Source organism: Phragmites australis, chromosome 21 (genome assembly GCF_958298935.1).
Source record: "Phragmites australis chromosome 21, lpPhrAust1.1, whole genome shotgun sequence".
In the NCBI taxonomy this organism is placed as follows: Eukaryota; Viridiplantae; Streptophyta; class Magnoliopsida; order Poales; family Poaceae; genus Phragmites; species Phragmites australis.
This window is the reverse complement of record NC_084941.1, coordinates 12230980-12248253: the sequence shown is the minus strand read 5'-3', so window position 1 is coordinate 12248253 and position 17274 is coordinate 12230980. Positions and strand designations below refer to the sequence as shown.

The 17274-nt window shown below is 41.4% G+C and overlaps 1 protein-coding gene across 2 annotated transcripts in view; it reads right to left on the bottom strand.

Moving 5' to 3' along the window:
• The window catches only part of LOC133902949 (protein OPAQUE1-like), a 35881-nt gene extending 19017 nt beyond the window's left edge, over positions 1-16864 (bottom strand). The window contains exons 1-17 of one of the 2 annotated variants that reach the window (XM_062344276.1): positions 16494-16864; positions 16237-16380; positions 15842-15987; positions 15605-15761; positions 14772-14830; positions 13557-13713; positions 13244-13393; positions 13008-13144; positions 12640-12786; positions 12470-12571; positions 11733-11790; positions 11554-11655; positions 8663-8700; positions 8462-8588; positions 8187-8360; positions 7641-7772; positions 7332-7441 (exon numbers count right to left, since the gene is read on the bottom strand). In XM_062344276.1, the coding sequence (XP_062200260.1) occupies positions 7332-7441; positions 7641-7772; positions 8187-8360; positions 8462-8588; positions 8663-8700; positions 11554-11655; positions 11733-11790; positions 12470-12571; positions 12640-12786; positions 13008-13144; positions 13244-13393; positions 13557-13713; positions 14772-14830; positions 15605-15761; positions 15842-15987; positions 16237-16380; positions 16494-16628 (2075 nt within the window). In that variant the 5' untranslated portion in view covers positions 16629-16864. Of the gene's footprint in view, positions 1-7331; positions 7442-7640; positions 7773-8186; positions 8361-8461; positions 8589-8662; positions 8701-11553; positions 11656-11732; positions 11791-12469; positions 12572-12639; positions 12787-13007; positions 13145-13243; positions 13394-13556; positions 13714-13896; positions 14192-14771; positions 14831-15604; positions 15762-15841; positions 15988-16236; positions 16381-16493 lie in introns of those variants that run through there. The other variant, XM_062344277.1, reaches the window with a different exon arrangement.
• Between the last annotated feature and the right edge of the window lie 410 nt (positions 16865-17274).

Sequence of the window (17274 nt, the reverse complement as noted above, 5' to 3'; positions counted from 1 at the left end):
TACAGATTATAGATAAATAGATCAAAAAGGCTAAACAAGGTTCAGGTACAACAAGTTAAGGAGGAAAAAAACAAAAGTACAACTAGCTAAGACTGGCAAGGAGATGCAAAGCTAACTGTGCTGACTGAGCCATGTTATGATATGAGGAAAATATTTTGCCTTCGCTCTGTGGATAACCAAGTCGAATTCACGTATGAAACCCTCTTTGCAACAATCAACAGTAGGATCAATTTGGTTAAAAAAACCAGTCATTCCTCATCTTCAAAATGCTCCAGGGCATGAGAATAATGATCTCCATATAGAAAGGGACTCTCAATTTCTTGAAATAATTGAAAGCACGTGCTGGCTGCAGTGGCTTGGTAAATGCAAACCAATAGAGGCCCAACATGCTTTAGCAAAATTGCACCAAAGAAACAAGTGCTATAAAGTCTCTTCTCTTTGTAAAATGCAAAGCTCACAAGTGTAAGAATCTAAGGCCATTTCTTTCCTCCTGAGAAGACCCCTGGTATTTAATCTATCATTAAGAAGTAACCAGAAAAAAACCTTATGCTTTGGTTGGCAGGAAGACTTCCATGTCCAGTTAAAAATTGGATGAACAACTTGATGTCCCATGAGGACCTTGTAGGCTCTAGATGGCGTATATTGCATGGTACCCTAAATATATGACCAAGCATCATCTGCGTCATTTAACTCAATGTTATTTATGAGGCCCTGAAGCTGAACAAATTGATCATAAGCTTGGATGGATAGAGGCAAGTGAAACTGATTATGAGGATGTCTCACATGGACCATAGCTGAAACTGTCGTATCCCCATTTTTTAGCAAAGGAGTAAAGCTCAGGGAATTGATCCTTGAGAACAACATTATCCCACATATCCTTCCAAAAGAAAACTGTGGATCCATTTCCCAAGGTGGGAATAGCAATCCCTTTATATGCATCAATTAATTTGACAATATTTCTCCACCAAAAGGAGCCTCTTTTCCTCATACCAGGGAGATGGCCATTTGAATAGTAATTTTCCCACAGCAGATTCATCCAAGGGAGATTGGCTTTTGAGAAGAATTTAGCAAATTTTTCAAGAGCAGAGCATCATTTTGGGTTCTCAATCTGACTACTCCCAGGCCACCTTCCTTTTTCGGTTTACAAACCATCTTCCAAGCTGCTAAAGGAGGCTTTTTGTTATTAATATCAGATCCCCTCCAAAGACAGTGTTTTCTATATTTGTCGATTTGCTTGAAAATGGCAGTTGGGACCTTCAGCGTGCACATATAAAAAGTGGGGAGTGAAGACAGAATAGAGTTGACCATTTCCAATTTTCTTGCTTGAGTCAGATAGATGGAAGAGGAGGCTAATCTTCTCTCCACTCTTTGTGACATGGGGAGAAAGTCCTCAACTCTTGGTTTTGTTAATCCAAGAGGCAAGCCAAGGTAAGTAAAAGGGAAGCTACCGACCTAACAGCCAAAAGTTCTAGCTAAGTGTTGCATCATGTCATTGCTTACATTGATGGGAAGCATAAAGGACCTTTCATAATTAACTTTTAAGCCTGTGAAGTCAGCAAAAGTATTAAGGAGCGTTTTTAACACATAAAGCTATCTTGGGCAAGCTTCCATGAAGAGCAGTGTGTCATTTGCATATTGAACTATAGGAAAATCAGAACCAGCACCCAAGGGAATAGGAAGGTTAAGGAGACCCTGGTCTGTGGTCTTATTCACAATTGATTGGAGAAGATCTGTAGTTAAAACAAAAGGCAAAGGAGAAAGGGGATCGCCCTGCCTCACTCCTCTCCTACAATGAAAAGTTTTCCTTGGAACACCATTCAAAAGGACCGAAGAAGTTCTTGAACTTAAAATTTTAGAGATCCAAAGAGTCCAATTCGGTCCAAAACCTTTATGTTCAAGATATCCAAGATGACATGATGCTCAACTTTATCAAAAGTCTTCTCAAAGTCTAGCTTTAGAATAATCATTTCTTTTCTTGATTTATGGCATATGTGGAGATATTCAAAAGACCAAGCCAAACAGTCATGAATTGCCCTTGACTTTAGGAAGCCATACTGATTCAGATGTATAACATTCAAAATGATCAGTTGTAACCTGTCTGCCAATAACTTAGTAATCAACTTGATAGTGGAGTTGAGGAGTGAAATTGGTCCGAAGTCACTTACTGTGATGGGATTATCCTTCTTTGGAACAAGGGTGATGAAGGAGCCATTTATACTCTGAATGCAAACATCGTCACCATTGAAGAAGGCATCACAAAGATCATAGAAGTCTTGACGAATTATTGGCCAGCATTTTTCCAGGAAATCGCCATTAAAACCATCAGGTCCAAGAGATTAATCAGAAGAAAAGGGCATGTCCATCCATTCAAGATTTTCATTCATCTGGATGAGTGTAGTAAGGTTGAAGTGCATAGTATTACATTCAGAAGAACCCAGCCTATCTTTGTAGGATGTCCACAAAATGGTCGCTTTTGATGTGTGGGAAGAGCAAGTATTACCCTCATGGTCTTTCAAAAAAGTGACCGCATTTTTCCAATGCTTAGTGGTGGCATTTGCATGAAAAAAAAATTGGTGCAAGCATCTCCATCTTTTACCCATTTAATAGTTCCCCTTTGCTTCCAATAAATTTTTTGTTGCAACAGTAAGGAATCAAGATGATGTTTCAAGATATTCCTGAAGTTCCATTCTTCCAGAGTTAGGTCTCTCACTTCTTCAAGCATGTCAAGAAAAATAATAAGGCTTTTTACATTTTCAGTGTTAGTAGCCAAACTGGAAAGCTCCTTCCAGGCTCTTAAAACCCTTCTCAAAATTTTAAACTTTGCCATAATAATTTTAGCTATGTCTGTTTGTGGAACCAGCACATTCCAACCATGCTGAACAATGTGCAGAAAATTTGGGTGCTCCATTAGATAATTTTCAAATCTAAAAACTTGAGCTTTTGGGATGTTTGTGGTGATAGAGATAACACAAGGCACATGATCTGAACCTTCCCTTGATAAAGTAAAAGTTGAGGTTCCTGGATAAGAGACCGTCCAAGAAATAGAGGTGAAGAACCAATCGAGTCTCTCAAGGAGGGGGTTTTGTTGCATATTAGACCAGGTAAAAGACTGTCCTTTTAGAGAAATATCCACTAAACCAAGGTTATTGATGGCCTCATTGAATGCTAGCATATCATTAACATTTGCACCAGGTCTGTTTCTATCATTTGGGGACCTAATTAGGTTAAAATCACCCACAATCAGCCAATCTTCATCCTCAGGCATATCAATGTTTCTAAAATAGTCTAAAAACCGAACCTTCCCTTCAGATGTACAGGGGGCATAGATATTAGTCAGGAACCAATGAGCACCAGAAAGCAAAGAAGTGAATTCAACTGAAATTGCAAACTCATTCTGAAAGACCAATTGACCAGAAAAACGAGAACCCTTCCAAATGATAATGGTCCCACCAAAGGCACCAGACGATGGATGAAAGAAAAAGGAGTCAAATTGTTGATTACAAATTTTTTTGATGTATGAAATGTCAAACTGCTCTCTTTTTGTTTCTTGCAAGCAAACAATGTCACACTGAGCCTCTACAATTTTACTTTTCAAGGTTGTCCATCTAGAATCTGAATTTATGCCCCTGACATTCCAGCATAGAACACGTCAATCTCTACAAGCTCTGTTATTTTGTTGGTCCATAAACACTCAAAAAAGATACAAGCACTACCCACATACACAATATGCAGGAACACGAGAGCCACTTGCTCGACTTTTGGATGACTTATTATTGGGAAACTTCTTCTTACTCTTCTTGGCCTTAGAACCTGATTTATGCTGGAGATCATTCTCTTCCTCAATAGTTGAACATTTGTCACCAATAGTTGTCTTGGACTTTTTCTTTGAGCTTAGGGCCTCATCAGACATCGCCTGAGGTGCTATCTTTGCAAAAGAGGTGCCTAAGCTCTTGATAACTTTTGATGGGATTAAAGGAGGTTCAGCTGAGCAAGCAAAGCAATATTTATCAGAACAACTGCTTTTCTTGAAACCCTTTTTCATTTCCCTGATTCTCAAGCTTCTTCTCACTTCTGTTTCTACCATAGGCACCTGTCTTCTTTTCTTCTTGATACTATGGATTGCAGAGGTACTGTTGGGAAGATTGTCACTAGAAAAAGAACGAGGAGTAGAATGACCATCCTTATCGCTGATAGTTTGCAGAAGGAATCTTGGAGTAGAGTCTAAAGGGCATTTGTTAGGCAAAGTGAACTGGATCTTGTTTTGCTGGGAGGACAAAGAAGCAAGGAAGGTCCAAGCCCTTGAGGAAAGAAAACTTCTGACCCAGTCAAAGTGGCTAGGAGTAAGAAGCATGGAAGTGAAAAAGGCAGCCCAGTCAGAAGGAACCTCAATCACAGAAGCAGCTTGTTCTTTAGGTGCAAAATACTTGGCCCACAGAGAAAGACCCTCCTCATTATACAGATTACTAATATTCTGACCATTATTCAGATGATGCTCTTCCTTTGCGCCCATATGCTGACCATTATTCAGATGAGCTTCAAGGCAATTGTTTAGCTGTTGCAAATTATCTTGATTGCCATCCCGAGATAAGTTGGGCACTGACAGGGCCAAGAACAAATTTGGCTGATCATCATCCTGATGAGGAAGATCCTCTCCTTGAACAACAGCCAAAGGCAAATCAGTCAAAACCTGATTATTGTTCCCATCACTTGCATGATTATTAGTGTCCGCATTCCAAATACCCCAATTGGTCTTATTCCCATCCCAACAATATCATTATCTCACTGCTCATTATCAAGATTAATCCCTTGCTGCCCAAAAGTGAGGGTTGGATGCCTCTCCAGGCTGTAAGTCCTGTTTTGAATCCTCTTTCTATAGTAGACTTTCCTGACTGGTTGTCCATTACTGAGAACATCTTTTGCTTGATGGATTTGCTCAATTGCTAACTGAGGTGGTGTTATGAGGATAGGAACGGTTCTTGTTGCAAAGATTGAGCAGTTTGGTTCTGTGAACTTGTCTTGACTTATGAAAACTGGGCCTGTGATCTTGGTGCTACTTGTGTTGTACCATGGCATGTCCAGCTTGATGCGAGAGGAAGGGATGTTGAGAGAAGTTATGCTCCTTCCACAACTCTGAGGTTGGTTTACCCAGACCATCGTCAGGTGCCTGATATTGTTTGCAAAGAATTGAGGCAGCTTGTCTTCCTACGTTGCAGAGGGAAACTGGTTGTGGCCCATGTGTGCATCAAGCTGCATCTGCTGGTTGTGTTGATCTTGAATAGCTGCTTGTGTTTTGGCTATTGGAAGTTGTTGTTCCGGAGATTCATTTTGTGGCTCTTGTATTTCAGGCAGCCCAGTGGGACCCGGTCCGACAACAGAAGCGCAACTAGAGCCACTATTGGTGTTGTGCTTAGGGACCCATTTGCTGTTATGACTAGAAAGCCTCTTTATACATTGTTTGGCTCTATGCCCATAATTGTAGCCAAAAAGGCATCTAAGCTGGCTCACACAGTCACTGGCAAGGTGACCTAAGCCAAGGCATTTTAAGCAAGATAGTTTTGGGTGAGGGAAGAGGGTTTTGGGAAATGCACCTTCAGCTGCCAACATGCTTAAAGGTTGTGCATGAGCTATCCCCTGCCCCTTTGGCTGCCTGACCATGGGAATAAAGCCAAGAGCACGATTGAGATTTTTGGAAATCCTGTTGACTGGAACTTGACTGCCTAGAGATGAATTGAATAGAGCTGGACGGTGAACACCAAAAACTAATTTTGCATCAGAATTTTGGAGGGGGCAGTAGAGACTTCCAATCTTGACCACCGAGCTGAGCTTTACTGGTTTTGATTTCTTGATTGGTGAAGATTGAACTATCTTTCTTGCGAAGGATACTCTTTTGTCAGAGTTCTTCTTCTTTATGCGCTTGTGCGTGACATAGGTCCAGCTCTTCTCTTCTTCTTGAAGACATTTTCTCTTTTCTGCCACCTAGTTGTTAACTCCATCTCTCCATAAGCGAAAGTAAACATCAAAGTGCTTGGTGATGATTCTCTTGAGAGCACAGACTAGAAAGCCTACTTGGGTTACTTGTTTTGAAGCAACCGAGAAACGAAAATGACGGTCGCACAAATACTCCACATGAAAACCAGCAGAAGAACCACCCAAGCAAGCATGAAGGGCTAGGCTGATAGCATCTTCAGATAGGCGAAACATAAAATGACGAAACACCACAAGTAAAAAGAAAGATCCTTGTGGAGAAGAAGATGGATGATGCACAGACGATCTAAACTTTTGCAGAACCTCAGCCCGAAACCTTTTGCCTAGAGTGAAGTCCCAATCCTTTACAAGGTTCAACAGCTGCTCAGAATGAGCTCCATAGCAGCTGGGGAACGAAGAGGTGCGAAATCTCTAAGAATGAGGCGGGGGCACACAGCAGCAGCGGCGAGGACGCGGGCCTGCATGACGAGCGGCGAGACTCGGCGGTGTTGCCCGCGAACGGCCCAGCGAGCCTTCAAACGGCGACGAAGCGCCTCGTCCTCGCGCGCCCGACGAGCCGCCGGAGACGGCGCTGACAGCCTAGCACGCTGCAGGCAGCGTGACCGACGTGTAGATCCAGCAGGAGTGACGGCGACCAGCAACTAGATCCAGGCGACGGGATGGGGGAACGGAGAGGGGAGGCTACAGATCCAGCAGAGAGACCACGTCAGCCAGCGGCGACGGTGGTGAACCGGCGACGGCTACATGCTGAAATCTTTTTGCAGAACCTTTTTGTTTTACATGACACATAGCTCATATTGACTTAGCTCAATCTTAAGCTACATGCTAAACCAAGGTTTTTGTGATGACTAATTGTAAAATGAGTGAAAGATGTATTGAAACTTTTGAGTGACTGCATGAAAACTAAAGATTTGTCTAACAAAGATAGAATTCTAATTCTTGTTAGAGATATATTTGCGTTTTAGTGTGTCTGTGTAATATCCTCATTTTATAAGGAGCTTTCTGCATATTACAAACCTGTATATGTATATATACTACTATATGGCCTATAAGGAATATAAGTTGCTACACCTAAAATAATATCAAAACTATGTTTTCCTTTAAGGACGCAGCAACTCATCCTGATATAGCCCACCCACCCTTCCCGATCTCTCGTCGGCTCCCTCCTACCGTCTCTCTCTCTCTCACAGATCGATCTCACACCACCTCCCCGTCTATGCCGCGCCTCCTTCCCATGTGCTGCCGCACTATATCATCAGCTTATTGCACTACAGTGAAATCATTAATGCAAGATGCCATATGCCAAGGAGGTTCTAAAGTACTCATCAACAATGCTAACATATTACCTTTCATCCATGTGTTCTGGCACAAGAAGTCCAAAGCGATTAACGAATTCAGAGTATGTCCTCCTTGTGGGATAACCAGCCAGACTTATCCTAATAGCCTCTAGTACACCCTGGAGTGAAATCCAATAAAGAAACTAAATTACAGAGATCACATGATCTGAGATGGGGCAGAACAGTTTATAGGATTCCCAGAATAAAGCGTATCAGAACAAAAGAACGAGTTGAGCAGAATGGAAAAATCATGACATGAAATCAAACTTCAAGTGACAATACATTAGAGTACGATTGGAGAAAATCAATGGTACTAACCCCGCTACGCAGTTGCTGTAGTACACTGCCATTTTCAAATTTCTGAGGATAGTTCAGAGAATTTGGTTTTATGCAGCGGATGTAATGAGGTTCAGTTGAGCTAAGTGTCTCCATTAGCGCTTGGAGTTGTTGCTGTTGAGAGTAGATAACTGACCACATCATAAGTAAAATCAAATAAAAATGAAATTTACTCGTGCATTATTCTTGAGAGAGCAATTAAAACTTCCAAAGAATTTAATCATGAATTCACTAGCGTGCGCACACACAGATTCATGATGAAATTCAACTGTGTTTCCTTGACTGCAAGAATTTAAACATATACATAAGAAATATTAAGCTTTGAAATATGCATAGGGCTTTTTCTTTCTTGTTTCCCTTTATTCTACCATGCAGAAACGCTGTTTATAATACCACACTGGTCAGAAGAACAAATACAAATAACCCTAAATAAGGCCATAAATTATCCAGTAAATATGAGGAAAGAAAATGAATTTGGCTTTTTAAGTCCAGGAGAAAGTAAGAAAACAATAAAGTGAAAGACTATACCTTAAATCGTGAAGCTACTGAAGAAAACTTATAAGATGGTTTTGATGGATCATCTTGTTGCGAAGCAAAGATGCCAGAAACAAATGAGCATTTTGAAGAAGACAAAAGATTCTGGTGCTCTGCAATTATATAATCTCGGTTCTTCTCCAAAAATAAATCAGTTTGGTAGGTCACCTAAAAACAAGTAGGCCAGTCATTGCCACATGCTCTAATCTATTCAAAAGAAACAGAATGCTAAGCATATCTTACAAGAAATGTTGGTTCACGGGACATGCCTTTCCAGCGAAATGAGATAGGGCAAAATCTGTCTTTGAGAGCTTTGGTTTTTCTAGTCTTGGGTGTGCTCTCAAATTCTGAAATAACTTCATTGCAAAAGTCTCATGTGTTGATTTTCCAAGCATGCTGTTTAACAACACTAGAACAAAATGAGAATGTGGAACTCACAAGCTGTTAACACCACAACGTGAAAATCTTACCATGCTTCATCCAAAAGTGAAACTATGCCAATTGGTTTCTGCAGAACAAAACAGCATTACCATAATCAAATAAACCATACATAGATAAACTAACATAAAAATAGAAGAAAATTTAAGCACTAGGTATATATTTCATGATGAAATCCTCTAAGGCCGATATGTTTTGTTTTATGCAAATTTGGTAAAAGAAGTACAAAATCTTGCATCAAATATGCATAGTTCGATTAAATATTCACTCAGGCACATGCATAAAATAATGACACCCAATAGTTAAAGTCAGTTATTAAAGGTACAGTTATTTTGAAGTGTTTTTCATTCATGCAGATAATATGCTAGCGTGAAACATAAATCACATCAACAACAAAACCAACAGTATGATAACTGTTTCCCTCAAAAAAAAAAACCAACAGTAGACACTGGTACTACATAATACATAACACATAAGCTACACACAATCTTTATCAGAAGTTCAAACATGCAGCTAAATGTACATTAAAAAGCAAAAGACTACAACAACATTCCTCGTCATAACTATATCCAATTCTATATTGATTTCTAATGTTTGTTTTTATGTACAAAATGCAAAATATTATTAAGATAAACGTTCCAACATAACTATGGCAATGCCTCTACTGTAAAATGGCAAGTATAATTTAGCATACTGTTGTCATCTGGAAATCAAATAATAACTACCACATAGGTGCCATATTTACCATATTTTGTTAGGAATAATAACTTATATTCCCTGGAGGTCATAGGCAAGTATATATACATGTACAGGTGACAATATGCAAAGAGAGTACGGGCAGGCGGGTAGAAAGGCGGCACGCATGAGGTCGGAATCGGTGGGGAAGAGGCGAATCCGACGGGGTAGAGCTGGATCTGGCTTAAGGAAGAGGCAAATCCGGCCAGGAACAAAGGAGAGGCTAGATCGGGATGAGTTGTTGCGTCCATAAAAGAAACTCTAGCTCTAATACCGCATTAGGGATAGCAACTTGTATTCCCTTGAGGCTATACGCCAATATATATAGAATTACAGATGGCAATATGCAAAGAACCCCTTATAACACGGGAATATTACACAGATGGCAATATATATCTAACAATTCTGTGTAAAAACAATTTATGAATAGAAAGTTTAATAAATTATACCATGTTGGATGTTCATTGTGTGCACAATGGTACATAAATTAATAGGAGTCAGTGCAAACTACGTAATCAAGAGAGCACAACTGCATTGTTAGAGATATATAGTCTTTTCTATAATATCCCCATATTATAAGGGGTTCTTTGCATATTGCTCACATGTGTGTGTACTGGCCGATGGTCTCAAGGAAATACAAGTTGTTATTACTAACATGGTATACAGAGCCAAAGCTAGGGTTAGGGTTTCTCTTCTCTAAGTCGTTCATTTCGTGTTGCAACTTCCACACATCCCACCACAACCCTCTGTGCCGGTCTTCTCTTCATCGGTTGGCCTTCTCCCACCCACCCGTCTCACCCGTCGCGCCGCTCTCCAATGAGCCGCGCTGCCTCTAGTCTGCCTCCGCCGCTCTGCCTACCGCATGCCCGCCAGATCTACGCTGCCTCCTTCCTGATGGCTCTGCCCCCTCCCCGCCGGATCTGCGTCGCTACCTTCTTGACAGCCTTGTTACCTCCCCGCTAACTTAGCTCTGCCACCTCCCCCACCGACTCCTCTGCCTCCCCGCCGGCTTGGCTCAGCTCTCTCTGTTCTGGCAGAGGTGCCCTCGTGTGTCGTCACCTCTCTTTGATCTATTAAGAACAGAGAGTAATCCATCAATTCCAAAAAAAATTGCGACAACTACCATGTTTCTTTACGCTCTCACTGTCGCTCGCCACTAATCTTTTTGTGTTCTCGTCGTCGCTTGCCGCTACTCCTTTGTGCTCTTGTCATTGCCACTTCTTCAGGATGTCGTCGGGCACCGTTTCATTTCCTCTGTGCTCGATGATTTTTTATGGTGTCAACTACCAAGATTTCGCACAGCATATGCGCATTCACATGCATGAGCTTCGTCTTTAGGGTGTTCTCTCTGACGACATTTCTTGTCTGCCTTCCCCTGTTCTTCTGACGGAGCCTATGCAGCCTTCTGCCAACAAAGCAGACAAACAAGCTACTGAAGCCACCACCGCTATCTATGATAAGGCTGTCTCCGCCTACCAAGATGCCTTAAGCTATACCGAGATCAGTTGTCTGATTATGCTCAGTGATGCTCGTGCAGCGTCCATTCTGTTGCTAGTGTCAAACCTCGATTTTCTTCTAAGATTGTTTAGTTCTCTACTGCTATTTAGATGTGGATTCATCTTCGTCAGAACTATGAGCCTTCTGAGGATGCTCTCTACATGTCTGTTGTTCGTCAAGAGTAGTCTCTTCAGTAGGGTGATGCCACTGTTGATGTGTTGTACGAGCTTCATGAAGCATATTAGTGTTGATGCTTCTTACACATGGACACAGGTACATGATGAGGTTATTGATCTTTAGCATGTTCATTCAGAGTTTCAGTTAGTTGATTTCTTCACGAAGGCACAGAGTATAGCTCAGCACAAGTTCTATCTCTCCAAACTCAGTATGGTTGATCTCCCATGAGTTTGAGGGGGTATTAGAGATATATTGCCTTTTCTGTAATATCCTCATGTTATAAAGGGTTCTTTGTATATTGCTCACATATACATGTATATACTGACATATGGCCACCAGTGAATACAAGTTGCTATTCTTAACATGCATAAGGAGGGCAAGGATTACTACAGTGACCTAGCAATGCCACAATGGCATACTGACATTCATTCACCATGGCAAAACCAAGAAAAATTGGTAACACAATCTTTCAAATGTAACTTTATAGGTTATCTTAGTCTTCGAAAGTTTATACCTTTTCAATAAGATCCAATATATCTTGGTTATCAACAAATTCAATGTAGCTCCAATTAATTTCTTCTGTTTCGTATTCCTCCTGCTCCATCTTGAAAACATGCTGGATTGAGAAACAAAATAGATCAAATATGTGAGTGCATGAGAGGGAGTGACGGGAGGAGGGAGGGTCATAAATACCTTATTAAAATGCTGTTGAAGCTTTTCATTAGCAAAGTTGATGCACAACTGCTCAAAGCTAGCAGAAGGAAGGGTCATCAGAAATTCCACTAAGATAAAATAGAATTGACTAAATATGAAACTATCAACAGTATTGACAATCGAGTTAAAGAATTTGAAGCAAGACTGCTAGCAGTGTACGTTTGGAATTGTAGTGCCCTACAGTGTGGCTTTCCAGTTTCCACCCTACTCTTTTTTGTTCTCTTGTGTTTGTGTGTGTGTGCCCTTATTCATAATTCCTTGCCCAAGCGCAAGCTATGCAAGAGTGGGCTAGGGAACCAAACATGCCTATAATGATTGTAGTTAGTTACAAGCTAGCTGGTCATTTGGTAACCAAATCTGGCACTACTTGTGTTTCTACAAAATGGTAAAAATTAGCATCGCATAAATAATTTAACTGGGTATTATTTAGAATCATGCAGCTCCTTCAAGAATGCACACCAGCACAAACTTCAATTTCGCCTAATCTGCTTTCTGGAAGCTGAATATAAGTAGGCCTTTGGTTGTTCGCTTGAAGTTTGTACAAAATATTAAAAGTTAGCATCGTATAAATATTTGTAGTAGGTAATTTGAATTAAGCTGCTCCTTGAAGAGTGGACACCAACAAAAACTAAAAAGTTTAGTTATTCTGCTTTGTGGCAGGGGAATATAAGTAGGCACTTGCTTGATAGCTTGCAAGAAAGGACAGAAAGGCTGACCTGTTATATTTAAAACACTCAAAACCATAGATGTCCAAGACCCCAATCTGTGCCCTCGACTCCATGTCCTGCCCAATGGACTTATTAATGTTGTCAACAAGCCTGCAGTAACCACCTTATAAGCATCACATTCAAAAATGTAAAACAGTCATGAAGAGACGTGGTCATACCAATCAAATAATCGAGCATAAACAGTCTTTGCAAGAGCATCACGGCCGATTACAGCAGAAGAACTGTCAACTGCCTTGATTATGTTTGCTTCAGGAGTTTTAATTGTGCGATAGCACAGTGTTGAAAGCAAAAGGTTTGCATCAACCCTACAAACAAATAAGAACTGCTATAAAATGGTGCCTATGCATCACATAATTTATAAGTAATGGTAAATTCTCAAAAAAAATGTATAGGCAATGCTCACAAACAATCAATACCCATGTGCCCACGCAGTACTGCCAATATCATTATTGCCAACTAAAAGAAAAGAATACCTACGAAAGCAATGTTCATACCTAAGAATAGAGATGAATAAAAAAACACTCACATAAGCAAATCAGCAACCATCTGGAGATGGAATTGGCACTTTTCATCTTTGATAGCAGACGAATCGAACTCTTTTCCAGGAGAAAAATCAATATTTCCTAGATGAAGGATAGCAGCCACAGTACGGAATATGGCTTCCTGAGAATGCAAGGTAGTATCGTGAGTCAAAGCTATTTATCAAGAGGACAGTAATTGAGTAATTTTCTTTCCCAGGTAGGAATAAAGTCAAGATTAAACCTGATCGGCAAAACATATGCCGACAATGTCCATTGCTCTCCGTGTTTTCAAATACTGCTCCGCATCACTGACCCCTTCTAACTCGTATGTATGGCTTTGATTCAGGTAGTTAAAGTTCCTACGGTGAGCAAGTTTGTATTTATCCGCATCCTGGTGATACAGATGTACATACCATAAGCCATCAATTGTAAGCTAAATACTCATAAGTTTGAGATTTTTCAGATCCAACTTTTATAATTTCATGGTATGGGAACATCAAAATTGGTCTCAGTGATAACAACTAATACAATCAACAGTAGGTCTAGAGACAAACCTGCCTAGATGCACAAAGTTGGTAAAAACAGTGGTAATTCCTTTCAGATTCAGATATTTGCACAACACGAGACCTTTCCAGGAGATAAGTTCGAACTGCAGCGCCAGAAATTCTACCTGATTTGTCAAACTGAATCTCAACAAATTTTCCGAATCGACTGCAATAAAATAAAATAGTAAGTAAAACATACGGGTATACACAAGAAAACAGTACACCAGCAAGTGGAGCTATCATGCTTATATACAACCTTTTCCCCACCCGTTTACATATGATATACAGGTTGGTCTTTTGAGCATACTGATAAGAGCAAATACAATAAGGGGCTTTATAGCCTGCTTACATGGCACTTTTGCACATATGGAGGAGAGAGATAAGAGAAAAAGAGCGGAATGGGCTCTCATGCAAGAGCCCGGCTCTACACGACTCCAAGCGAGAGAGAGAGTAAATGAAGATGAGAGAGAAAGAGATAACAAGGAAAGAGTCCCATTAGAAGAGATAACTCATTGTATTAGTCGTCTCTACGGTGCTTTTGGTTGGGGGTAATTGGTGGGAGGGAAAGGGAGTTGAGGGATAGGGGCGTAAAAATCTCTTATCTGTTTCGTGGTAGTGGGAGTTTTGGTGGGATAGGGAATGGGAGTTGAGGGATGAACTCCCACCGATCTCTTTCCAAGGGGAGGGGTGGTAGTTGGGTGGGAATTGTATTTTAGTACAAGATGAATATATATCCATTGTTCATCACAACTTAAGTTAATACAGCCTGTGAACTAAATCAATTCCTTACAATTTTCCACCCCCAAACCCACTCGCCAAACAAGGGAATAAAAACTCCATCTTGAACTCTCTATTTACTCCCATCACATGCCAAACAAGGGATTGGGACTAAAAGTCAAATTCCCATGCTAATTCCCTCCATTAACTCCCACCTCTAATTATATGCCCCTTTACATCGTTTGCCAAACACGCTGTAAGTGTTGTCTCTAGATGATATAGCATGGGCTTATAGACAATAGTGAGCTCTATTATCGAGCATGCTCTAAGAGTTCCTAGCTTCATTTCTTTCGTTCATGCTCAATTAATAACTACAGTACCCTCAGTGTTCTAAGCATATCAGACGATATATGTATGTAATTGCGCTGCACAATAGAAACAAGTTTTTTTATGAAGAAGTGTCAAACAAGTTGATTGACTCAAAGGAACTTATTGAACAAAGCTCACCTGGAGTTATCATTTCTCACTGTCCGTGCATTACCAAAAGCCTCCAACAGTGGGTTTGACTGTATTGAAATGCAGAAACAGATGTACAGGTGAGAAACCATACAGTCATGTGAAACAGTTGGAAAAACTCACTTTCGGTAGAAAAAAATGTTACTGAAACATAAAGCCTTTGACAGGACACACTAATTGTTCCCCAAAAGCATATCTGGGGCGTGTTTGGTTCTTGGCCTTGACGTGTCCAGCCAAATTTTGATCGTGTCCCATTCATTTGGCTTGTGTTTGGTTTGTGAACAAAATTTGGCTGCACCCAAAAGAAATTTGGTTGGCCCATCTACAGTCAACATCGAAGCAGGGTATTTTCCGGGCGGCCAATTTGTGCGCCGCGATTTTGGCTTGGCCCCATGGACAGCCATGGCCACGTGTCGCCTCGTGAATGGTGCATTTAATGCCATGCTTTTAGTATTATCAAGTTTCTAATGACACTATTTGCTAAACTGTACATCCGATTACAAATCTGTTTGTACCATTGTATTTCTTACAATTTAATCTATAAAATAAGACCTCATTTGAATATATTTTGATACTAAAAATTAATAACATATGAACCTTATATGTCATACTCATAGTTTTGAAATATTTTAGCCTGACGGCAATCCAAACACCAATTTTACCTTCGTCTTTAGCAGAGGCCTAACTTTGGCTTAAGTACAAACCAAGCACTACTTTTTTACTTTGAATTTGACCCTGTTCTGAATTTGGCCATGGCCAATATTTGGTCAGGCTTTTTTGGATCGACAACCAAACAGCCCCCTGATGACAAAACTTGAAGTTACCTCTAGAACTTGTTGCTCCACGGAGCGGATATCACCAGTTGCACGACCCCCAACAAAAGTAAGATATTGCATGATGAGCTTGGTAGTCTCCGTTTTTCCAGCACCGCTCTCTCCACTGACTAATATGGACTGGCTACAGTTCTCGCCAACCATAGCTCTTGAAGAAAGACAGAGAAAAGTGTTACTTGACAATCCATATTAATTCTAACAAGCTGCAAGCATTCCCATGTTTCATACCTGTATGATGCATCAGCAATGGCAAAAACATGCGGGCTCAATTCCCCGAACTGCACGCCTCTGTACTGCTCCATCATATGCATATCATAGATATGAGGCAACTTTGCAAAAGGGTTTACTGCAATCAAGATGCGCCCTGTGTATGTCTACAGAGACCAATAGAAGCGTTGGAATGACAATCCATAGTAGCAGATGGCATACAGAACACCACATATCAGCCAATGATTATGAAGTTACAAAAAATATAACCATTTCAGCTGGCATTTCCCCGTACACATACATTAGCCACTTGATCTTACAGAAGGTCACTATTGTGCTAGAACAAGAGTCCTTACACAAGAAACCAGTCGACATTGTGAGGACAGAGAGAGAACGTGAGAAGGGGGGACACTCACGTAGATCTCATTGAGCGCGTAGCGCCGCGCGAGGTTGCAGAGCACCCCGGGCTCATGGAGGTAGACGAGCTTGGTCATGTCATCGACGCCGCAAAGGTCTGCCTCCGTGTCCCTCGGCAGGACCTTCCTCCCGTCCACCACAGCCTGGCCACACCACCACCAACACCCACAAAGTTAACCCAACCCAATCCAACCGGCGGCCAGGCAATTCGACAAACACGTCTGCTGCAGCGCACGCAAGGGCCGGGGATGCTCACCTTGACGCCGCTGGAGAGGACGACCGTGACGGTGGATGGTGAGGAGGGGGTGGAGGCGGAGGAGACGACCTCGGCCTCAGCCCAGGCGAGGTCCGGGTGCTCCACCCACACGGCGGTGCCGGGGCGGAGGATCATCGCGGCGGCGAGGAGGAGGAGGAGGAGGAAGCGGTGGCGGTGCTGGTCGTGGGGGGTCTGGGCCGGTGGAACTGGTCATCTGGAGGAGCGGGAGGAGTTGGAGGATGGGGAAGCGAAGCGAGGGAGATGGCGGGAGTCGCGCTCGGGCGCCCGCGTGTCGGGCAAACCGACCGTTGGAGTCCTCGCAGCGCGCTGGAGAGAGAGAGAGAGCGCGCGCGCGAGATGGACATGCAATATTTTCTTCCCACACCATCTGTATACGTAGGGATGAAAACATACGAAAAAGGTCAAAATTATTTTTCAGTTTTATATTTTTTTAAAATGAAGTCGATAATAATAATATCGGAAATGAATTCGATATCAATAATACGAGAAAAGCAAAAACAATGTTGCTAGAACGAAAATATATCGGTATTGATCAGAAATCGATAATTTAAACTCGAAAGCATTAAACTATAACTCTTAGCGCTAGAATCATGAATAGTAATATAGTACAATACACGTGAATTTGAGCGTCAGAACCATGAATCTAGGAGCCGCAAAGGCTGGTTACCGGTGAACACATGGAGGGAGACGCTCTGGTGACTATGACTATCTAGGGTTTGGACTAGTCGGCTGGCTGGGTGAATAGAACATAGTAGGATGG